A 24,543-nucleotide genomic window follows, 5' to 3' on the forward strand; every position below is an offset into this window, starting at 1 on the left:
TAGCAGAAGTCCTCCTACCTATTCTTCACGAATATCCTGGCTACTCTTGGCCTTTTGCATTTCTATGCCAACTTTGGAATCATCTTCTTAAGTTCAACAAAATACCTGTCGGGATTTTGATTAAAATTGCACTGAATCTGTATGTTATTTTCTAACTACACCCACAGCTGACTGCTGTATGTAGATGGAATACCCAGCACTTGGCAAGCAGTCATTAATTTTAATAATGACTCTATAGATTCTTCTAGATTTCTGACATCTTAATATCATGTGAGAATAAGAACATTTTCACCTTATTTTGTGGTTTTAAAATTTCTATTGTTTTTACTTCCTTAGTATGCTGAGACTGGCAATAAACATTTGAACAGAATGGTAACAGCGTACGTCTTCCTCTTGCTTGTGACCTCAAAGGGAAAAGCTTAGGTATGCTGCAATCTCAGGGTTTTTGTATCCTTGTCAGATTAAGGAAGTTCCCTTTAATTCCTATTTTGTTAAGTTCTGTTTTGCTTCGTTTTTGTATTTACCATGAATGAATTTTCTGGCTTTTACCAAATGCTTTTCCTGCTTCTGTTGAGATGACAGACGATTTTTCTACTTTGCTCTGTTCATGTGTTCCGTCATATTGACTTTCAGGTGTGAAAGAATCACATCCCTGGAATGAACATGCCCTGCTGGGCTGCACCTCTGTCAGAGCGGGATGTCCTGCCACCTGTGCTCTCCGCTGGCAGCCCTGCCCCCCCCCCCCCTTCTCAGGGACTCATCCGCTTTCAGTGCTACGGTTTTGGAGGCCTGATAAAATGATCTGGGAAGGAAGCTCTCTTCGTGGATTCTTCCGCTGGTTCATCGGTTAACCTTCTGTTTCATTAATTTCCGCCTCTGCGCCCCTCACTGCCCAGCCTCTACTTCCTCTGGGTCGGTCTCACTGCTCTCTCTCTAGCCTCGAGACCACCGTCCACGTTCCGCCCCCTCAGGCCTGCGCCAAGGCACGGTGAGCGCCCCCTGGCACCAGGGCAGCTATGTGCCACGGTTCAGATGCACGCGTTTCAGCGTCATCCCGATCTGCTCCGGCCTCCGCACTCATTCTCCTTTCAACTCCGGAGAGCTTGGTGGATCGCGTAGCCACAGGCGCGCGGCACAGCCCCCCTCACCGCGGGATTCCAGCCGACCTGGCTGTGGCAGCGGACCAACTCTGGGGACAGTCCTCCGCAGCTGTTGAGACTTGCTTTCTGGTCCAGCACGTGGTCAACGTCCGTACACGTTCCCCGAGGGAGTGGAGAGAAGGCGCTCATGGGGGCGGTGCCACGTGTGGTCCAGGAGGCCACACTGGGAGTCGCGCTGCTCGGATCCTCTCTCTTACGGACCTTGTCTGCTCAATCTGCCAGTCACGAGGCAGGGAGTGTTTACGATCTCCCGCTACATCCATTAGTCCACTACTATTCCTGTTTCTATCCATTTTTGCTTTAGATATGTTGGACCACACTACTAAATGCATACCAGATTCAGAATTGCAACTTCTTATTGCCTCTTATCTTGTGAAGGCTCCCTTTTCACCTTTAGAAGGCTTCGTGTCCGAAAGCCAACTCTGACATCAACACAGCTATGCCACCACTCTTTTTCTTCTTAAAGATTTTATTTGTTTGGGGGGGAGGGGCAGAGGGAGAAGCAGGCTCCCCACGGAGCAGGGAGCTGGACAGTCCTGACCTCAGCCCAAGGCAGACGCCTCACCACCTGTGCCCCCCAGAAGCCCCGCCACCATTCTTCTGATTAGCGTTGCATGGTGGGTCCTTTCCCGTTCTTTCACCGGCTTCCTGCGTCCTCGAGTTTTACACACGTCTCTAGTAAGAGTATCATCAGATTTTTCATGCGGTCTGACAATCTTTTCTTTTTAATTGGAATATTGAATTCATTTAAAATCGATGTACTTACTGACGTATCCGGACCTAACCCAGCACTCTAGGAACGCCGCCTCTCGTCGCAGCCTCCTGTCATCTCGCCTCTCAACTTTCTCACCTTCTTTTGAGATGACTGTTTTTTATAACTGCATTTTCCCCTCTTGCAACCTAAAATGACTCAGTATTTTACCGTCTCAGGTTACCCTGGGGATCACAGCAAGCATCCTCACGTTATAAGAATCAAGGAGGTACCGGCACCTCTACCCTCGTCCTCACTGAGGTAAGCGCCCGAGCCTGGCGCCGCATGGACCCTCTCCCGGGAATCACACTACCGCTGTGTTGTCAGGTAAACTGATGAATTTTTTAAACAAACAAAACATTGTTATTCTTGTTTTATACACTCACCAATCATTAGGATTGACCCACACGTTTACCATTTTATACGGTCCTCCTCATTGTCCCCAGGCTTAAATAGCTCTCCATCTGAATTTACCTCCAGGGGACACAATCCAAGACACTAGTGTCCCAAGGGGCCCCGGGAAGCGGACTCGAGACTGGACTCAGGCCGAGGAGCCGGGCTGGTGGTGGTCGAGGGGACGCAGAGGCCCCTGGCCGGGTGCAACGTGGAGAGAATGTTCCTAAGGGGCCCAGGATGATTAAGCACCAATTGAAGGCTGACATGAAAGCTGGTGCCTCTGGGGAGGGGACCATACATGGCAGTGAAGACCAAGAGTTTGGGGACAGTCTCAGAGACTGCCTAGGACAGCTGCTAAAGAGTAACAAAGGGAAGGACAGACAGACAATGTGTTCGACGAGCTGCCCTAGAAAGAGGCTTACCTGTGACGAGGGCTCACGGAAGTTATGTGTAACTTCTACAGTTTGAAATCCTCAGACAGAAAAAAAATAACAAGGATTCAATCTTATGTCTCTAACATACCATTTAAACAAAAGCGAGAGGTCCCAATTGAAAAAAGGGGGGGACACCTGCGTGGCTCAGTCGTTATGTGTCTGCCTTCGAATCAGGTCATGATCCCAGGGTCCTGGGATCGAGCCCCGCATCAGGTTCCTTGCTCTGCAGGGAGCCTGCTTCTCCCTCTCCCTCTGCTGCTCCCCCACTGTGCGTGCTCTCTCTCAAATAAATTAATAAATAAAATCTTAAACAAAAAAAAGTGAGAGGTCCCAGACGTGGCAGAAAGACCACAGCTTTGCAGCCTGGCATGGCCTGGAAAATGCTGTTGGACCTGCACCTCAGTTCTGCCATCTGTACAACAGAGACCATGACAAGCTCCTTGCGGAGCTGATCTGAAGACCAGAGAGAAAAGACACGAGCCGCCCAGCCAGCCCTCAGTCAAGAGCACAGACCACGGCGCCCATGTGGGCAGCGTGGCGTGGGAAGCCCCGGCACTTCCTCGTGGGCGAGGAGAAGTGAGCAACAACCACAGCGGCTTGCAAGGGCTGGGCCACGTCAGAGACACGGAGCTCTGACCACAGGCTGCCACCGCGAGCCCGGCTGCTGCTACCTCGTCACCGCGTGGCGCCTCAGACCCCTTCCACGACCCTTCCAGAAACATGCAGACACAACACCTGGCAAGCTGCCTAAGCCGAGAACATGGCCTTAGTCGAGACCCCCTTCCGGGGGGAGCAGGAGTGCTCTGGGGCCCCCCAGCCGGCCTGGGCACAGGCGTGGGCGGCACGCACACCTCTGCTTCTTCCACGAGAGCTCGGGCGCTGACCGCTGCTGACCGAACACGGCACGCTGGCCTGACCCGCCCCCCAGTTACCAAGAGACCCTGGGCGAGGGGTCCCACCACCAGCCCCCCTCCTGCCCCGGGACCTGCCCTCCGACTCTGACAAACTCCACATCCAGCCTCAAAGACGATGAGGTTTCAAAGGCCCCTTCCGCCTCTCACAGTCAATGATTCCAGTCTCACCTGAAAACACAAATTCATCTGCTCTTTGAAGCAAGAAACTACCAAAGTCAGTTTCACGTTATCGTTATTCAGGCTGTAAGATATTATCTCATTTAGAGTTAGTGTTTAAAATAGACCCAAACAGGTATTCGCACAACCGTGTTCACAGCAGGATTCTGCACGGCAGCCAAAAGCTGGGAGCACCCGAAGCATCCACTGTCAGATGGACAGATGGACACAATGTGGACAAAATGGAGAAAACGGAAGGACGTTCTGACACCTCCCACACTGCGGAGGACCCTGGAGGACACCGTGCTCGGTGAGATGTGCCAGACACAAGAGCACAAATCCCGTACGGCTGCCCTTAGAGAAGGGTCTTCGTCAAAACCGCGGAGACAGAAGGGTGGCGGTGGGCGCCAGGGACTAGGGGACGAGGAGTCTGTGTCTCATGGGGACAGTTTCCGTATTCCCAGAGGAAGAGTGCTGGAGACGGAGGGTGGGGACAGCTGCGCGACACTGTGAATGTGCGTAATGCCACTGACCTGGGCGTTTAAGAGCGGGGAATCTCATGCTAGAGCAGTTTACTGTAATTAAATGTATGTGTATAACGGCACCCTCAGCAAAGGCGGAAATAAGCCGCAAGGATTTTTTCAAAATATTTATTTGACAAAGGACCCATATCCACAATAATATACAAAGAAGTACTACAAAAACATTTTTTTAAAAAAAGACAAGGATATGCACGGGCTGCTCATTCGGAACAGCGAGAATCTGACTGGCCAGAGAGCCTGCGACGGGCCGCTCGGCCTGGCTCTTCATCAGTGAAATGCGAAGTAAGCCAAGACGCCTTCCACTGAAACAGAAAAATTCCAGCCTGACGGCTCTCGGTGCCGGAGAGGCGGGGTGACCAGAGCCTGCGTGGGAGCGGCCACTGAGAGCAGCGACTGTCACCCAGCACTCCCCAGCTGGGGCCCCCCACCCCCACCACGTGCTCAAGGGGGCCCGTGCAGAGGAGAGGGTTTCCCGCCTCCCACCGGCTGTCCAGCGACCGCAGAATGGGCGGAAGGCCAGCACGTTTGCAGCAGGGCGCCACGTGACAAGTAACACGCGGGACTAAGGCCACGAGGGTCCGTGTGGAAAGCGTCAGCAGCGTGTGAAAGGCGGCAGAGTAAGACTGTGTGAAGTACACACGATGAGCCACAGGAGGGTCAGGGGTTGCCAAGGGTTCAGGGGACAAGGGAGGGTGACCAGGCAGAGCGCAGGGTTGTCAGGGCGGTGAAACCCCGCGTGTGACATTACGCACCCGTCCACGGCCGGCCAATGCACGGCACGGAGAGCGGCCGCTCATGCGCACCGTGAGCCCCACAACACGTCCACACTGGCTCGTTCAGTGCCCCGCGCCAGCACGAGCCGGGAGCGCACAGGGCTCGGGCCTCCTGCTGCACCTCTCTGTGGCCTACGACCAACCGCTCTAAGTCAAGTCTGTTCACTTTTGTAAGGACTGTGGGTAGAAGCAAAGAACGCTACCTGGGAATCAATACCCCATCTTTGAAGAAGGGGCCGTGAGAGGCCCTCCCTCAGAATTCCTGTGAGGGCTGAACCCAGCTCACATCTGCAAAGTGTTTCGAGCCACACTGGCCACACAGAAGACAGCGCAAGAGCCACGTGCGCTCGGCAGCCACGCGCGGGGGCAGGAAAGGCCTGGATGTGCAGTCGGAGCTCCCCCCACGGTTACCGAGGGAGAGGGAGGGAGGGGAGTAAGATCGGGGTGGGATTCGGAGAGATTCGGATGTATCTGCACAACTGATGTTCGTGTCAGCGTAAGAAACCTGATGAGGAAAAGAGAACAACTGAACTCAAATACCTCAAGGTCATCAAGGGAGCGAGTGATACTACGTCTCTTGGATCTTCCAAACGGTCTCCGGGCAGGCGTGCGCTGAGAAGTCTGCGTGAGTCTGGCTCCCCGCCCAAATTTTGAGCCCTAGACACAAAGAAAAAACACATCACGTTACCTTCTTGGGAAGAGATGCTGAGTTCTGCCAGGCACGCTACCCTGGAGAGGAGAGGGCGCTGGGGAGCAGAGGAGAGCAAGACTGGAGCGTCGCCCAGGGTCAATGTCACGCTCTGCCTGTGTCACCACGATAAACTCCAAAGTTGAAAACAAAAGTCACCCCAGGACCTCCATATATTTGCCTTACCACTGAAGCCCTGTACCCCAAGGACAAACCCCAGCCTCACACCCCATAACCACCCCACAACCACAAGCCAGGGTCCCACCACCCAGCCTCCAAAGGCCACTACCAAGAGCAAATGAAAAAACATGTGAATATTTGGGAAAGGATAAAGTAGGTGGGGAGAAAAATAACTAATAATGTAAAGATTATGCTTTTACATAATTTTGAGGGCGTTTTAGGAAATTAAAGAATCCCTAGACATTCAGCTGGTGTCTGAAGACCAAACCAATTCAGGTGCATGAAATAACTGGCCATTAAAAACATCTTGTTCTTTCTCTGGGAAATGACCAGAATTAATTCCCTGTCATTATGCTGAACACTTCCCCAAATGTGATTTGGGTCCAACAAATAAGGCATCACATTTTAAATATAAAAAGCAGCACAGCTGAAACTCTGATTTCCTGGGTACTTGAAGTCCTGAGTGACCGATTCCAAGCACAAAGTAAGTTCACGTGTTTTCTAAAACCTGTGAGGCTCTCCAACGCGGTCTGCTCTCCTCCCGCCTGAGAGCCCTGGGCGTCCTGCAGAAAGGGCCAGCCTTGCAGCCCTGCCCTGGAGAGCTCTGCGGGCTGGGTCTCAGCGCCCCGCAACCCTCACACACACCCTCGATCCCACTGTCCCTCTCTGTCCCCGGGGCCGCACTCATGCCCAGGCCACGAGGCTGCCTGGGGGAAGAACTCACCCCCGGGACTGCTGTCCCCCGACATTCCTGACACGGACTCGAGGTGCCCTCAGCAACGTGACCGCCTTCCCTTCACTCTCTCTCCCCTGTCCGGGACCTCAGGCCACAGGGGCCTCTGGGGGAGGGGGCAGGGGTGGTCCTGACCCACAGAGCGCAGCCTCTTCTTCCTCCCCCTTCCGGGCCTCCCCCTGGCTTCCCCCCACCCACTGGCTGCTCCCCTCCTTCTCTGCCTCCGTACTCACACCCAGAACCCGACCCCTCACCTCCGCCCCCCCCAGCCATCGGCCTGAACTGAAGCAACGAGCACATTATTTTTAATCCCTCGATTTTTATTAGTAAGTAACATAGGTGCCAAGAGCAACTGCCTCCATTTCCTCTGCTCCGCGTCGCCACGGGGCTGTCCATGTGTTTCCCGAGCGCCATCCACGTGCGCAGACCACGGCACCCAAGAGAAGCCCGAGCCAGGCCTCCGGACCGAGCGGACTCCCGATCTCGCAGGCCACCTGAGGGGCTACCTCAAGATGGCCCAGGGCAGCTGCGGGCTCCTTGAACACTTTACAGTCTGGAAGAAACCCGAGGCCCCTGGAGGCCACACGGCAGACCGCAAGCCCAGCGCAGTGCAGAATACTCCACGCCAGGACCGCCAACAGGAGCAGAGGTGAGGCCGAACGCAGCGGTGGGACAGACGGGCAAGGCCATGCCGCAGACGCCACTGACGGGTACTTCAGCAAAGTCAGCTGAAACAGTGTGCGAGCTGAGGAACGGACAGCCTGTGTGCGGCTGTGAGCGGAAGGCACTGAACCAAGCGAGGAGCAGGAGCACCGACAGCGACAGCGAAAGGGGTGTGGGGGAGGAGGGGAGAAGGAGGGAAAGGGAGAGGGAGAGGAAGTGACGGGGGTAGGGAGGAGAGGGAGGGAGGGGAGCAGAAGGAGGAAGGAACTGTCTCAGGAACGGGGCCATCAGTAGGCTTGAAGAGAAAGGCAGAGACACCCAAGGGTCCCTGTCCCAGGCACACCATCGCCACCACCAGGAGCACAGGGGTCCTCAGGACTGGTAATAAAACATCCCACTAAGCTCATCAAACCCTAATATCCCAACAAGAGTTCAAAGAGGATCCCTGCTAGCAGGTTACCTGTGCAGTGTGCTCCCTGCACACCTGGCCTGGCGGCCCCTGCTCAACACCCTTCAGAGGCTGCCGCACAGCTGGCGAGGCCCGGCTGCCATCCAGACTCTTCTGGGCACCTGCCTCTCCGGCCTTCAGCCCTCCACCCCAGGCCACCTGTTCAAAGAGGCCACCTCTAACTGTGCTGCCTGAGGGGCTGTCCTGGGGTCCCCCTCCAAGCAGCCTCCCTCCGAGGCTACGCTCTTTTCCTCCTCACCTGTTAGCACAAACTCCCCCAGGAAGCAGGGCCCTCTGTCTTCTGAACACCTATGGCCCAGCACAGTGCTGGGAGAAAGAGAACAACTCATCCAGGGACCTAAGTGGCCAGCAACAGAGAGCCGGTGGCTCTCGGCCACGGGAAGCCAGGCAACCATCCAAATGTCCTTGCTGCAGCCGAAGTCACACTGTGGGAAATGCTCTTGGCCTGCTCCTAAACCGCAGAAGGCTCCAAACACGCGCAAGATGAACCCTTTGTACGAATCATGTATTTGCCACTCTATTTTTATTTTGGGGGAGGGGGGTAACGAGCACATGGCTTTGTGATAAGAACACAGTGTCACTGGGCTGGACTGGCCACGCGGCGCTGGAACACACTGGAACCCCCAGCCGCCAGTGGGAAGGATTGCAGGTGGCTGACACCTGGTCCCACGCGCAGACGCTGTGTGCCTGGACACGTGAAGGGGACCGACAAAGCACGCAGGCTGACAGGAAAAGCCCCTACCAAGAACTCAACTGACCGGGTGGCAGGAGAACCGTTAGCATTTACTCGTGTATTTCCACTGCCCACACCAGCCCGTGAAGGGAAGTTCTCACTGTAACAAACCTCGAAGCCCACCACGGACTCTGCACCCCCGGCACTAAGTAACTCGCTGTCCCCCCACGGCACCAGAGGCGTGATGGCCTGCACGGCAGCCCTCCTCCAGCTTCAACTCCCCACTTGGGCTGCTGACAACGCTGCACACCTGCTGCAGGAGGTCAGGGGCCACGCGGGGCCACACAGTCACGGTCATGCGGCCGCGGCCCAGCGGAGGAACAAACACCGTCTCGCCCCAGCTCCGGGCATGGAGAACACGGCCTGACCACCAGCAGCCACACCAGAGACGAAGCCAGGGCCGAGGCCTGCAGCCAGGCTTCCAGAAGAACCAGAGGGCCCTCCCATGCACTTGGGCCCCGTGTAGGACTTGGCAGAAACAACCCACCAGGCTCCTGTCACCTCAAAGCATGAGCGGGGGGCCCCTCAGGGAGGCTGAGAGGTGTCAGTTCTCTCCAGGGTAGAAACAGAAAGAGGGCAGAACCCCATTGCCCAGGGTGCCAAACTGCCTCGGCCACTAGGCACCGATTAGAACCAGAAACTCCCAAGGCCAAGAGTCTAAACTCTAGACCATCAGCCCCAGTGGGGCCAAGGCTGTGCCTGTCCTGCTCACATTATGCCCCCACCCCTCCCATGGGGCCCAGGACATAGAAGGTGTTCAGTAAGTGCTTCCTGAGCAAACAGACTCTAACAAAGAAGACTGCTTCGTTCAAGAGAGAGACCAGTTCGTCTGAGGGTTTCCCTAAAATGCGGAAACGTAGAAAATTTAAGGGGTAAGACTTGCAGCTGACATACTGCTCCTGGTGTGTGAGGCAGAGTCTCCAGTGGTGTGGGACTGTCGGGAAACTGAGGTGTGGGACCTGGACCCACAGTCTCCCAGTCTTGGACTGGGTGATTAAATTTGAGTGACAGGCAGGGTAAACTCCAGGAGAGATTTACCTCCCCGGGGTAAGTCCTCACTTTTCAGAGGTGAGGCTGGAACACGTCTGGGCAGAACCTGTCAGGCCTCTCCTCCCAGAGACATTTATCTACACTGCAAAGGGTAGGAGGGAAAACCTAGGGTTCTCCCCTCTGTCTCCAAGGAAACTTGCTTAAAGAGCCAGGGTTTCCCTCCCCTCTCAGGAGGAGGAGGGTACAACATATGTATAAGCTCCCTGATTCCTATTTTCGGGGCTCCTTGCCTACAGCATAACCCTGGTGCGCATAGGGGGACAACTGACATGGCTGTCACTGCAATGGCCCAGGGATGAGGACTAAGCACCGGGAACAGTGTGCTTGTTTTAAGTCAGCAACCCAATCTGTCCCTGCTCCAGAGACCTGGCATTTCCAAGCACTGGTCCGAACCAGCCATTCCACTCTGAACAGACCCCGGGAAATCCCTTCACGCGCACAGCCGGAGATGGAGATGTGTGCAGGATGCTCACAAGAGCGGCACTCGCCCGTCCTTCAATGGCTCGGGTGTGTGTGTGTGTGTGTGTGTGTGTGAGAGAGAGAGAGAGAGAGATTGTGAGTGTGTGAGTGTGTGTGAGTGTGAGTGAGTGTGAGAGTGTGGGTGAGTGTGGATGAGTGCGTGGGTGTGCGTGTGTGTGGGTGTGTGAGAGTGTGTGAGAGAGAGTGTGAGTGAATGTGAGTGAAGGTGTGAGAGTGTGGGTGAGTGTGGATGAGTGCGTGGGTGTGAGTGTGTGTGTGTGAGAGAGTGTGACTGTGAGAGTGTGTGAGTGAATGTGTGAGAGTGTGGGTGAGTGTGGATGAGTGCCTGGGTGTGTGGGTGTAGGTGTGAGAGTGTGTAAGGGTGTGTGGGTGTGAGAGTGGGTGAGTGTGAGTATGGGGGTGGGTGTGTTTGTGAGAGAGTGTGTGTTAGAGTGGGTGAGAGAGTGTGTGAGAGAGTGAGTGTGTGTGTGAGTGTGTGCGGCGGTACAGTCACAGAGGAAACGAAAGAGCTGGGGCGGCGGACAGCATGGCGGCTGACTGTGACCGGCTCTGGGCGATGACGAAGCCAGGCGCGGCGGCCGTTACGGAGCCACCTTCACGAAGCCGAGAAGGCCACAGAAGGAAAGAATCCGCTGCTGCTACGGGACCCAAAGGCTCCTGACTCCGCAGGAACACGGCGGCCGCTCAGCCCCAATGCTGTCACTTCGCCTGGAAACCACGTGGGCCCACAGCAGGACAGGAAGTAGGGCACTGCCTCTGTCCCGTCGCTCCTCTGCCTCCCCGAGCCCCCCGCCCCAGCACCCGCTCCCACAGAGCACGGAGCCCCCGGGCATGGCTGGCAGCTCCTGCTCCCCAGGGGCCCGTGGCATGAGCGCTGCTGGGCGAGGAGGCCGCCCTGGTGGAGCCGCCAAGGCTTCCTGGGCACCCGGTCCCGCTGAGGCTGATGGCCGGGCGGTGCGCTGTCTGCTTCCTTTCCTTGTGACTGGGGGGGGACAGTGATGAGACCCTGCTCGGCATTGTTTCCACAGGGTAACAGCAAAGCCGCTCTTTGCAGAGGGATTTAAATCAGCGGGCCTTCGCCCTGGCCTTTTCAGTATTCTCCAGATGTTTTTTTACGGTCTATTTTAAAACTTCCTCTCATTGTCCTGGGAAAGTGCACAAGAGCTGCGCGTGGAACGCAGTACTCCCGGCGCGACGGGTGGCACAGAAACACAGCCGATGGCTTCCGGTGCTGTGCCTCACTTCTTATTAAAAGAATTAAGAAAAATAATTTTTTTCTCCGAAGGGATTATTTTTAGCAAATAAAATATATTCCTAGTCCCCTAATAAAAAATCAAAGTAACACAAGATAAAACTAAAATGTCCTGGACTGTCCCAGTGTTCCCTTCCCCCCACCACCACTGCGGTAACTAGACTATGAGTGGGGGGGGGTGTCCTTCGAATTTGTTCTATATATTTACACCTAAACATATGTACACTTTAAAACATACAGGTTTATTTAAGGAGTGTAGAAACTTTTACACAAAAATGGGATTATATTAAATATGGGTATTTTTGTGACCTTTCTTTCATGTGCCTCAGGGAGCTTTCCACAAGAGTGGTCCCCGGACCCACCGCGCAAGGCAGAGACCGCGCTAACCACTCTCCCCTCTGCCTCCGCCACAGGACTGTGCACCGCGCAGGCGGCCGAGTGGCTAACCACGACACCTGCGGCCTCCCTGCAGTGGGGGCCACCCTGTGACCCACCTGACCTACCTGGCGCGGCAGACACGGGACCACAGCTGGGGACGTGACTCTACCGCCCACTGGAAGGTGGGCGTGATGCTCTCTTGTCCTTCACGTCCAGGTGCAGGCCGCAGGTGGAGGAGGGCAACAGAAGGAACCCAGACCTCCTGAGGGGCAGCCTCCATGCCACCTGGGGGGGGGTGTACTCTACGGGGTGGGGCTTAGGCCACCGGTGCCGTCTTGCTGTGACCGCACTGAAACTCACACTACTTTTAAATGAGTGCATGTAGTCTATGGTATTTTTTTCAGCATTTTTTCATCTTATTCAATCAAAAAGGTATTTATTAGGTGCCCACCAATACTGCCAGCTTGGCAGTGACTCACTCCTGAAAGTCTATGCTGCAGACTGGCGAGTGTCCCGGGGCGCGGGTCCTCAAACCCTGTGGTCTCAGGATGCCTGTGCCCCTTACAAACTCCTGAGGACCCCAAAGCACTTCTGTCTCTGTGGATTCCACCTATGGATGTGCTCATGTTAAAAACTAAACTTAGAATTTTAAAAATATTTATTAATTCATTCAAAATTGCATCAATACCCATCCCTTAGATAGTATCACCATGAATATATTCTCATTTAAAAATTTTTCAAAATCCATTACGTGCCAAGTTTAAGAAAGTGGATTCTGCTACTTAACCAGATATTTTAATTAGTATTATTCTGAGAATATCAGTTTTCAGAGAGGCAGAATTAAATATTCTTGATTTAAATTTAATGTAATGGAATCATTTTTGATGCTACTGACAGCATTTCAAGGTCTTGGGTTTTTCTCTTTCGCATCCGTCATCGGCTCCCTTCTGTATCCACCGGCTACAGACACCAGCAGAAAGAAGAGCAAAGTAGACAAAGTGGGAAATCACCCACTTAGGCTCCAATTAGGCTCCGACTCTGACTCCGAGGAACTCCCCACTCCCGCCAGTTCCTCCAGCTGGCTCCTTGTTCCTCCAGTCTCCCCAGGCCTCCCCAGACTAGAACATTTAGTGCACCCGGGCTGGCGCTCAGCTGTTAGGACTGGGAGTGACCTTCCCCATGGCTCGCTGGCCTCCAGGCTTCCACGGGAGTGGGGCTCCCCCAGGCCAGGATCTGGACGGAGCCCGGGGGGGAGGGGTCGGAGGAGGCAGCGACACAGCCAGGGCAGAGTGAAGAGAAAGGCCTGTAAAGGGCACTGCTGGCAGTGGGCCTCGCCCTGCGCACACGGAGCCACCAGGCTGCGCACAGGAGCATGCGAGCCGGTAACTCGACAGGGTGCAGCTCGTACAAAGAGCTGCAGAATGGAGCATGAGAGCCATCGTAAGCACGCAGAGACCAGGAAAGGCCATCTTGGGGCAGAGGGAGCGTGTCCTTCCCCAGGCAGCCCCCGGGGGAGGAGGAGCCATGAGGCCGTCCAGGCCAGTGCTGCCCCACAATCCCAAAACCAGGCCTCGGGCACAGGTGGCCAAGACTGGCTCTGGGAGAGCTGGGGGTTGAAATGTGTTTCGGGGTAGGTGAGGCACCAGCGTGTTTCCCGCTCTGCCCAGGGCAGATGCAGAGCGGCCACACGTGGCCTTCTGGCCGCCTGCGTGCTTAATGGAGGCTCTGCCAGCAGCGCGAGGAGGGAGGTGTTAAGGTCAAGGTCAAACGGGAGCTTGCTCTGGGTTTGGATGTCTTCCAGGTGGTGGTGAGTGAATGCTGTACCATTTTTCTTGGGGACAGCTGTCCAGTCCCACGGGGGCTCCACTCCCACTGGTTTCTGCACTGTCTCCAGGGGAGCAGCGAGGCCCTGCAAGCAGGGGCAGCGTGGCCTTAGGGCGCGGCCTCTGAGCTTCACGCCTCTCCCCTACTGGCCCCTGCTCCGCCCCTGCCGCGGGGCCTGCCCCAGGGTCCCCAAAGGCTCTCCCTCTAGCAGCTCGCCACCTTTGGCCTACTTAGCACTGCTCGCCGTTTCCTTGCTCAAATCCTGGTGTGTTTTCTGTCTCCGAGCTGCAGCCCCACTGATACCTGATTCCGTGCAAAGCAAGGCACCGAAGCCACTGCTACCGAGGAGAAGAATGGGAATAACCTGGCGTCTCTGCTACACCCCTCCGCCTTTCCCAATGGCTCTTCCCCGTCTCCCCATTTCCGTTCACTTCCCTCATCCCTCCTGGCCTGTCCTCCTCATCGCAACAAGCCTCCCGGAGGAATACCAGGAGACCAGCTCACACCCTCCGGAAGCTTGTGCCGCTCCAGACAGGGAGGCTATGGGATTAGGCTGAGCTAATAACCAGGAGAATCCATTGAGCAAAGTAAAAGTAACTGATAACTTTTAGAGCAAGAACCATTCACGGCTATTTTCAGATGACCAAAGGCACAACAGGCCATACAAGCCAGTTTAATGCAGGCGGCCGGACAGGCCCTGGGGCAGTCTGAGCCTCGGCACGCACTTGCACCCGAGCACTGGCAAGTTCTCTGACGCGCAGAAACCTGACCTGCCTTGTCGGTAAAATGAAAATAAAGACGCCCAGCCCCAAGAGCTCACAGACACCCGCCCCGGGTCCACGGGACACTGGTGAGCACCTGACTGTTATGTCCGTTCTCTCCCGACACGAGAGACACCCTGACGCCACCGCGGCATGTCAGCCCAAGTCCCAACAGCCTTCTTCTCACCACAATGTGTTCAAGGTGAACAGACATCAGAAAGAAGCCCGAGGCCCTCACAAATAGAGTCGCTGACCTCTGGCAAAGGAGCAAAGGTGACACAAGGGAGCAAAGACAGCATCTTTGACAGATGGGGCTGGAGCCACAGGACGGGCCCCCCACGCAGAAAAAGAAATCCAGCCACAGACCGTCCACCTTTCACAGAAATGAACCCCAAGTGGGTCACACCCCTAAACGTGAAATAAAAAACAAGAACACTTGAAGATGACACAGGAGAAAAGCTGGATAACCCTGGGCTTGGTGAGGCCTTTTCAGATACAACACTGAAGGCTCCGTCCACAAGACAGAGAACCTGTCAGCTGGACTTCACTGAAACTAAAAAGTTCTGCTCTGAGAAAGACCACGTCAAGAGAGTAAGACAAGCCACACGGTGCAAGCATATGACAGGGAAGCTCACAGAAGGGGGTCAGCATGCTATGTCATCAAAGAACTGCAAATTACAGTAGTATCGAGACCCCAGGCACACCATGAGCACGGCCGAGTCCCGGACGGCGACCCCGGCACCTGCCGGCGAGGAGGCGGAGCCACGGGAGCGCCCCGCCATGGCGCTGGGAACCCGGAAGAGGTTTGTCGGTTTCCTACAAAACCGAACACTTACCATGCGAGGCAGCAACGGGGCCGCGCGGCATTTACCCCAAGGAGCTGAAACACGCGTCCACACACAAACCCGCACGCAGATGTTAGCAGCACCTTTACTCATAATTCCCCGAACTCAGAAGTGACCAAGACGCCCTTAGCAGGGGACAGATAAACACACCGTGGTCCCTCCAGACGGCGGGATATTATTCAGCACAAACCAGAAACGCGCGCTCGAGCCACAAAGAGACCTGGCGGCACGTGGATGCGCAGGACTGCGGGAAAGGAGCCCGTCGGGAAGGCTGTGCGCTGTGTGAGTCCGTCTACGGCACATTCTGGAAAAGGCAGAACGAGGGACACACGGACATCAGTGGGCGCCAGGGGCCGGGGTCGGGCAGGGAGGACCAGGTGGAGCACGAGGGTGTTTGGGGCGGCGACGCGACTCTGTGAAGCCGCACGGGTGACGCCTGTCATGACGCATTTGTCCAAACCCACGATGCGCCACACCGACACTGACCTAGACGTGACCCGGGGACTTTGGGGGATGATGACGTGTCCGTGCAGTCCCTTGGTGGGGATGGGGACAGTGGGGGAGGCTGCGCATGTGTGAGGGCGGAGGGTACGTGGGGAATCTCTGCACCTTCTCAGTGTTATTATAAACCTGAAACTGCTCTAAAAAAATTAAATCTTTAATAGAAAGAAGAAACCCAAGGTCTGAATCATGACCTTGCTTAATCCTCACTGTTAAAGCTCAAACCTTCGCCCCCCGAGGACCGGCTGCCTCGCCTGCAGAACAGGGGCCATGGCACCCCGCCTCACAGGTGCCCCGAGGTCAGAACCCAGGGTGGGGGGCAGTCTCAGCGGAGCGCCCGGCAGCACGCAGACACAGCTTCCACGTCACCCGAGAGCCCGCGAGGGCGCACACCTGATCACAGAGAGCCGCACGAACACCCCTTCGTACCAGCAGCACCACTCTTCACTTCCACACCAGCAGGGAGACGCATTTGTAGGACGTGTTCAGAGGGACGGTGAGTCTTCCCATGTCACATAACGTTAACATTTACTGTGGTCTGGGCCTTCCCTCCGCAGCCCACCCCAGCCGACAGGGAAGTGGGGTGGGGAGGCTCAGGTGCGGGGTGCTACCCTGCCTGGTGGGGGTGGACGGGAAGAAGGGGGGCAGGGGCTGCCGCCCTGAGAACACAGGCCACGTGCGGCTCAGCCGAGGGACAAGAGAAAGGGTGTGCATGACGGCAGAGCGGTTTAGGAACTGGGCCGAAAACCCACAACGGTTCGTAAAGACAAAAACCTACCTTAGACACATCGAAACGGGACCATGGCCGTGGGGGAGGGAAAGCCTTCCCTCCATCTCAAACTGTTCTTTAATGTGCGGTACACTGAAAACTACTAGGATGGGAAGAGTACGGGCGTGACCAGAATATTGGCTGAGCAGCCCCCCAGCTCTCCTGCATCCCCGACCTGCCCTCCCCAGCCAGCAGCCTTCAGGGGGTTTTACGGTGAGACTCGCAGCTGCCGAGAACAAAAACGTGAACACACACAGAAAAGGTACTTTAAAATCATGAACGTCCTCTGCAGAAAGTCCCTCGGAAACAACCCGAGCCAGGTGCCACTCCATCTCTCCCCGGGTCATTCACACAGCGCCTGCCACACAGCGGCTCAGCCTGTCCCTCCGGCGCCGCTGGGCACCCCTCTGCTGAGCCACGTCCTGCACGCTGATGCCCGCCCTCGTGCTCCAAACTGAGCTCCAGGGGGGGAAGGCAAAGGCCCCAAAGGATACGGACGGTGCTCAGGGCACTGCGCCAGGCGTGGTCCCCCACCGTTTGGCACGCATCTGCGGCGAGCAGGGGGCGCGAGCCACCAGCCCACTGCTGAGTCTGGTGGGCATTTTTCCCTAGCAGGGTTTTTCAGATGAAGGAAACACAGCAAGGAGCCACACCCTGGGAAGCTCCCTGTCCTGAAGTCAACAGTCTCTGTGCTTCAGGAATTTTCTCTCCTCAAAAGGGCGTGCTGACATGGGCTGCGAAGGGACCCGGGGACAGGACCCTCCCAGGCACCCTCCATGTGAAAGGGCAGGAGGGCGGATGGCCTCAGCCCGGCTGTGAGAAGTGACGTCCCTCCCATCATCACCAGCCCCGCCCAGACGTCCCGCCCAGCACCCACGGGAGGGCAGGCAGCACGCAGAGCCTACGGCACATAAGCGAAAGACGTCCTGCGATGGCCAACAGAGGTGCAAGGGCAGCAGGGGAAGCCGGGACTGGACACCTGTCTGTTTACAAGCACCGTCCCACTGGGGATGGACTGAGCTACGGTATCAAGGGCATGTTTACTGAGCCACACCTAACAGGCTTACCTTTTTGTCTTCCTTAGTCTTCCTAACTTGTCGATGGGGACCAAAAATGTTTGGCATCCCAAAAGCCTTCCTGGACCAGTCCCTCTTCTGGGTGCTCAGCGGGGGTTGCGCCACGCTGCCCTCCACCCTGTAGCGGTCGGCAGGGATCTTGCTCATGGGAGGGGGCAGCGTGCCACAGTTGACACTGGACCACCCATCAGTGGAGTCTGTGTATGACTCCTGGTCGCTGGCGTGTCCGCACTGCCACTCCTGCAGGACGTGGACCGGAAGCCACCGCTGGCCAAAACCACCGCCATGGCCAGCAGCGCCCCTCTTGGAAGGAGGGACCGAGCTCCGCAAGGAGGCCGGGGGAACCTCCGCGTGAGAAGCGGGTCCCAAGTGCTTACTGAAGTCCCGGCACCTGTCAGCCTGTGGAGCGGCCTCAAACGGGGGCCCTCCCTCGGGGTCGTGGCAGAAGGCCCCATTCCAGGGGGCGCCCCAGGGCTGGGAGCCCCTCCCGCCCGCACCCTCCCAGCCACCGTTGCTGGGACCGTGCCTGCTCGAGCTGGCACCCAGGTCAACCACAATCACTCGGCTGCTTCTCTCCTCCTGGTGGAAATTCCCAATGCCGCTGTCGCTGTTGCTGCTGGTGCTGGTGTTCTGGTGGGCGTCCGCATCCCCGTCCACAAAGGCCCGGGCCCGCACCCCCTCGATCAGCTCGCCCATGTCTCTGTACAGCACGGAGATGAACTGGAGGACAGGGAGAGAGGACGCCGGGAACTCGAGGCAACCGTTGGTGTCGGGGTCGGCCGTGCACTCGAACCCAAACCGCCGAGCGATGCCCTGATGGATTTTGTGATTGAACAAGTCTGGATCCACCATGAACACATGGCAGGACGTCCGCAAGGCGCCCTCCTCCTCCTGCGCCAGGCTCCCATCGTCGCTGCTCTGCATGGTCACGAGCCCAAAGAGCCTCCTGTCATCTGGGCACACGGCGCTGAAGGCCAGCTTCTCAGCCGGGTACTCGGCCAGGATGGCGGCCTGCTCCGTGCAGAGCTGCACGCGGTCGTGCAGGACCCGCATCGTCACCAGGGAGTGGATTTTCTGCTCGGCCCGCAAGCGCCGCAGGCAGCCACGGATGGCCTGCAGACTGTCCGACTCCAGGTTGCAGCTTGTGGAAGGAAGTTCGATGGAACCTAAGTAGCCCACGACCATGGCAACGTTCAAAATACTTGCGTCTAACGCAAAATCGTCATGATTCTCGGGTCCGACACTGAAAACTGAATCGTCAGTAATAACTCTTGGTATTTCCTCCCTAGAAAGCAGGCTGGGATTCGGATAACTTATACTTTCACGTCCAAGGTCAAATCGCGCAGCGGCTGACTCTGAGAGGGATCTTTGCTTCAATTTCAAGGGCTCTGAACTGCCTGCACGAAGACTAGGATTTTCAAAAATCATACTGAAAATCCCACCAGACTGCACCTCTTCGACGACCCTCTCCGCCCGGTTGATACCTAAGGCTTTGGAATCAAGCTTGGGCTTCAGCCAGGCTTTTCCTTCATAAAATCCAACCTCTTCATCACTGGAACAGGACTCTACATGGCCGACGCCTTCGCCAATCACCATGTGCAGGACGCCAGAACATTTCCCAATTAATTTCACTACGTCCTCGTGGGACGCCTTCTTCACGTTGATTTCATTAACCGCGAATATCTGATCGCCAGCACGGAGGCCCACAAAATCTGCGGGGCTCCCTCTCATGACACAGCTGAGCACACAAGGCGCCTGGCCAGAAAGGGTGAATCCGTACCCTGCTCGTCCTCTGGCCACCTCCACACTCCTCATGCGAGGGGGCGCTGGCCCATGAAGCGGGCGCTCCACTGCGTCCCCTGCTCTATACATCTCGGTGAGCTCGCAGGGCCAAGGGCATCGTTCTCACTGCAGGGCAGCCATCGTGCAGGGAAGGCTGGACGCTACCACACTTCTTGAAATAACGCCCTAAGGAAGAAAATAAATAGCTTGTTATTAAAGAGCCCACATTTCTATTGTGTATGCACAGTACCAAAACATCAGGAGAGAACTCATTACAGGAATGACAGAAAGCGTCTCTGGTTACTACGTAAATGTCCAAGCGAAGGAGAAGCAGTAGCTAGATACAGTCAACCCTAAAGTCAGGCTAAGAAACGTCCCTCCAGACTAGACTGTGTTTCCCACAACTGACGCCCTTTCCAACACTGATGTGAGGCTAATCCCCCCTTAGGTTGGAAGAATCTGGAAATGTGGCAGAACCTGGACTGTTTCGCCTGCCTCTTCCTGCCTCTCTGGGTGGAAAGGGAAGACCCCTCGAGACCCTTACCATTCAAAGTGTGGTCCAAGGGACCAGCGGCCCGGCGGCAGGAACGGCCGCGACGCGGACTCTCACGCTGCTCCGCAGACCCAGCGTATCGCAGTCCACACTTTAACCCAAGAGGCAGAGGCAGAGCGAGAAGCAGGGCCGGCCACAGGCTTGGGGAGAAAGGCGCCCATCTGATCACAAACCCCTCCATCACAAGGAGCTCTCTGTCAGGAAAGAGTCAGCTTATACCCTCTCATATTTCACCACCTCCCTCAATTAATGCCTTCTGAGCAAGGCACCATGTGGGGAAAATGCATGCGTCTGAAACTGCCTCAGTCAACTACAGAGGCCACCGGATAGAACAGATAAAACCACCAAAAAGAGCAAAGGGGGGCGCCTGGGTGGCACAGCGGTTAAGCGTCTGCCTTCAGCTCAGGGCGTGATCCCGGCGTTATGGGTTCGAGCCCCACATCAGGCTCCTCCGCTGGGAGCCTGCTTCTTCCTCTCCCACTCCCCCTGCTTGTGTTCCCTCTCTCGCTGGCTCTCTCTATCTCTGTTAAATAAATAAATAAATAAATCTTTAAAAAAAAAAAAAAGAGCAAAGGAATAGGATACTTCATTGTTTCAGGGGATGACTTCATCAGTAAAAGTACTGGTTGTCATCAACCTGTGTCAGGGTCCCAGGACCATTCCAGGTTCGATGATTCACTAGGAGGACACACAGGATGCAGCATATAATCGTGCTCATGGCCGCTGGCATTTTCCCCAGTGAACACAGACAAAGCAAAATCAGTAAAGGGAAAAGGTACGGGGTGGGGGGGGGGTGTTGGGGGGACGAAGGGCAGAGGAAGCAGGTGCCAGCTTCCAGCATCCTCTCTCTCCCGGGGAGTCAGGTGGGACTCGCTCTGTTCCCAGCAGCACATTGTGACAACACGTGTGGGGTCTTGTCTGCTGGGGAAGCTCCTTAGAGACACGGAGCTGGCCTCTCGCTGGGGCTGGTCCCGCAGGCGCCTCTCCCTGGCTCGGCCCAAACTGCAGGCCCCCAGGAGGAAGGGGTGTCAGCACCGACCACAGCACTGGCGCGGACAGGGAGGCACCGCTGAGGAGCCGGGAACGCTCCTGATGGCCAGGAGCCCAGATGCCCGCCCCGGGCCAGTGCTGCACGGGCCTCTCAGAGGACAGCGTGGGCCCCAGGCGGAGCTCCTGCTGCACAAAGCCCTTCAAAGATCACTTTAAAAAACAGTATAGTAAACCATATTGTGAAGACCTAAAATATTATAGAGATCATGTTTTTTAAGGAGTGCATGTTTTTTAAGTAATTGTTTTAAAGCTGTTAGGAGAAATTCTTCATCTTGGGAAAGGTTCGCGGTAACAGCATAATCCCAAGTGCTGCACAACCACACACGAGGGAAGGAACTGGAGGGACAGAAGGCCGCGCTCCGGGGTGACCCCGCCGGCAGACACAGGGACACAGAGGACATGGCATGCAGGGCGTGGGTCTGAATAAAGCCATCCCGATAGTAAGAGCGATAAAAGAACTACCGCACCATTGAGTACCTCTGCTGATACATGAGTCATGGAAGCATCATGACTGGACATTTAACTATTTGATATTCATCATTAAAAATATGTTTATTAAAGTTGGCCAGGAAGAGCATTTGCGGGTCTCCTCACTGGGGCTCTTCCAGGCTGAATGGTGCTCCCCCCCAAATATGCCTCCCCCCCGGCCCCCCCAGGGAACTGGGAAGTAGCCTCACGACCATGGTCAGCTGCAGGCTCCTGACACGGGAGGGTATCCTAGATGATCCGGGCAGGCCCTGGGGACTGGAAGGAGGGCCAGAGTCAGAGAGAAGCAGAGATCAGAGTGGCAGGCTGTGAAGGGAGAGGAAGGGCCACAGAGCTCACCAACAGGGCATTTCTAGAAGCCACAAAAAGCGAGGAAACGGACCACCCCTGGGGCCTCCGTGACTGTGGCAGGTGAGGCTGACTTTGTACTTGCCACCCCCGGAGCCGTGAGAGAATAGAGCTGTGTTGTTCTAACCCTCTAGCTCGTGGTGACTGCCCCTGCAGACAGAAACTCATGCCAGGGGAATTGCCCTACTGGTGGGGAGGTGCAGGAAACAGCACACCGAGGCTGCTGCTGCGCCTGCCCTTGCCTGCCGTCACTGTGAACCCTCCCAGGACTGAGGTCGCGAGGCCCTGTGGCGCTCCTCCAGTGACAGAAGACTGCCTGGCTGTCTCCACCAAACAGCAGGTGCCACCTCTGTGAAAAAAAGAATTTCCCAATTTTATATACAGAATTATTCTGTAATTCATCCAAACACCAGAGTCCTTGCACTGTACAATATAACACCGAGTAACAGTCTTCTATGTGGCTTACCCAAATATTTCTATTAGACTCTTACTGTCACATTCCTGAGCCAGACAACAGCAGAAGCACTGGCAGTGGGGGGCCTTACAGGGTGCTCAGTACTCGGTACTCAGTACACAGTGCTCAGTACTCAGTACATGGTGCTCAGTACACAGTGCTCAGTATTTGGTATGTGGTGCTCAGTACACGGTGCTCAGTACTTGGTACATGGTGCTCGGTACTTGGTACATGGTGCTCAGTACACAGTACTCAGTGCTTGGTACTCAGTACACAGTGCTCGTGACTCAGTACGTGGTGCTCAGTATGGGCCAGGGCTGTTCTCAGGACTTTACATGTGGTAACACGTGTGTCGACAAGCAATGCTGCTAACGAGGTGGGTACGATTATTCGCATTTTGCGGACACAGAGGTAACTTGTCAAGGCTGCCCGGGTAACGGGTGACACAGGTGGATTGGAAGCCAGCTCCCTCTATCTCCACACAGAGGGGTCCCCAGAGGAAGCAGAGACAGCCTGGGGCTGAGAGAGCAGGCACTGTCCCCCTCCACAGTCCCGCCCACAGCCCAGGGGCCTGGTGGCACTGTGCCACCCTCTCTGACTGGGACCCCCCCCCAGCAGGCCCTGCCCTCTCCCCCTCCCCCAAAGCCATCGTGTCTGGGCGCTACCTCCAGCCACCACCCGGGCAATGCCAGGGCACCAAACACCCACCAGGCACCACCTCCCCCCAACTGCCCCTTGGGGACACCCACGGAAGACCTGACACAGCCCCCATGCAGCCACACGCACCAGGATGCACGCTGACCATCCCTGCGTCCCGGCCTCACCCCATCTGAGCCATTCTAGCAGCCCGCCACCTGACCTCGGAGAAGCTCTCCCCAGTCCAGGACAATCCCGCTCCCCCTCAAACTAAACCGACCTGGGACCTGCCCCCCCCCACACGGCAGGTCCCCAAAATGCCAGAGGACAAGCTGGTGGGTTCTTGGCTCACCAGCTCACCAAGGCCACTTCCGGGCCATGTACAGCCACGAACAACCCATGCTCCCACTGGGCTTTCATCCTTGAAGGGCGCTCCCACTGCTCTCGATCTGACCCACCGCCCACCCGACATCTGACACTATTTACTGGCCATTCAATGGTGGCACCAGGCGGGACTGTGCGTGCCACTTGGCCAAGCACAGGGCTGCCACTTGAGGGAACAGACCCTCCCTTGGAAGACCCCACAGCTCAGGGCCAAGGACACTGGCAGGCTACACATCTGCACCCCTGTTGCTCCATGAGTGGCTCCCAAGGAACCCAAGGGGCACAGTGCGCCCCGTGGGGACCCTCCACTGCTCGCGGCCCCCACCCGCTGGGCTCCACAAAATGGCGCCGCCAGCTCCCCCAACCCAGGCGAGAACCCCTTCTCCATGCCCGGTCCCTTCTCCTTCGAGACCCATTTCCTCTCTCGACTGCAAAGCCCTCCCCTCGTGAGTAACGCCAAGGCCAACAGGCAGCGGAGAACTCTCACTGCAGCTACAAACCTGTTTCCCATACTCTCTCGGCCACCCAGCACCCCACTCGGCCCGCCGAACACAGCTTTTGCTGGAAGCGCCTCCCACTCCTGTCCCTCCTCCCTTCCCCTCTCTCCCTCCTCTGGCCCTCACTTCCACCTAAGCCCACCCCATCCTTCTGTGCACCCAGGCATCACCTTGGTTATCCCCTCTGCCTCCATCACCCATGGCACACCTTCCCCTGCTCCAGGCTGTACCCCACCCCGCCCTACCCCCCACTTCCAGGCCACCAGACATGCCACCCCCAGTCTTCTCTGTCCCTCCACCTCCTCACCCCAAAAGCCTTATCCTCCTCACTCCAGCCACCCGCTCTCAACGTCACCTGTGTCCCAACTCCTCCTCTCTGACCATGGCTTGACCCATGCTCCCTGGTAATCCCCGCCCTTCTCCCCCGGTCTTCAGTCCACCAGGCAAGAGCCCAGCCATGTTCTTGTCCACCCCCATGTCCTCTGTGCCCACTGGGGACACCCTGCCCCATAGGATCTCATGGTGGTCTTTCTCCATAGCACACACTGTGGGGCCAAAGTCACGCTTCTCAGCCCCTGAAGGGCTCTGCTCCACCCACGACTGCCCCAAACCCACCTCGGTCTTCTGACCCCTTCTCACTCTCCTTTGTAGAGAACAGACACAGCCCACCGGCCCAACGGCCATGTGGCCGGCGTGCACTTTTCCTACTTCCGGCCAGCTTCTCCACCCGGAGCCTTCAACGCCGTGCCCACCACTCTCGGAGGCTGCCACTGCCTGTCACCCTCTCCCTGCTAGGACACCGCTCCCTCTCGAGTGGACCATCCC

The 24,543-nt window shown here is 56.4% G+C and overlaps 1 protein-coding gene across 3 annotated transcripts in view; it reads right to left on the reverse strand.

Moving 5' to 3' along the window:
- The window catches only part of RGS12 (regulator of G protein signaling 12), a 109,736-nt gene that overhangs the window by 69,477 nt on the left and 15,716 nt on the right, over positions 1-24,543 (reverse strand). For 2 of the 3 annotated variants that reach the window (XM_045770855.2, XM_087864325.1), the window contains exons 2-3: positions 17,520-19,496; positions 5,667-5,783 (exon numbers count right to left, since the gene is read on the reverse strand). In XM_045770855.2, coding sequence (XP_045626811.2) covers positions 5,667-5,783; positions 17,520-19,400 — 1,998 coding nt within the window. In that variant the 5' untranslated portion in view covers positions 19,401-19,496. Of the gene's footprint in view, positions 1-5,666; positions 5,784-17,519; positions 19,497-19,854; positions 20,025-24,543 lie in introns of those variants that run through there. The other variant, XM_045770854.2, reaches the window with a different exon arrangement.

The sequence above is a fragment of the Ursus americanus genome, chromosome 8, assembly GCF_024610735.1.
Source record: "Ursus americanus isolate L20-20 chromosome 8, mUrsAme1.1.p, whole genome shotgun sequence".
Lineage (NCBI taxonomy): Eukaryota > Metazoa > Chordata > Mammalia > Carnivora > Ursidae > Ursus > Ursus americanus.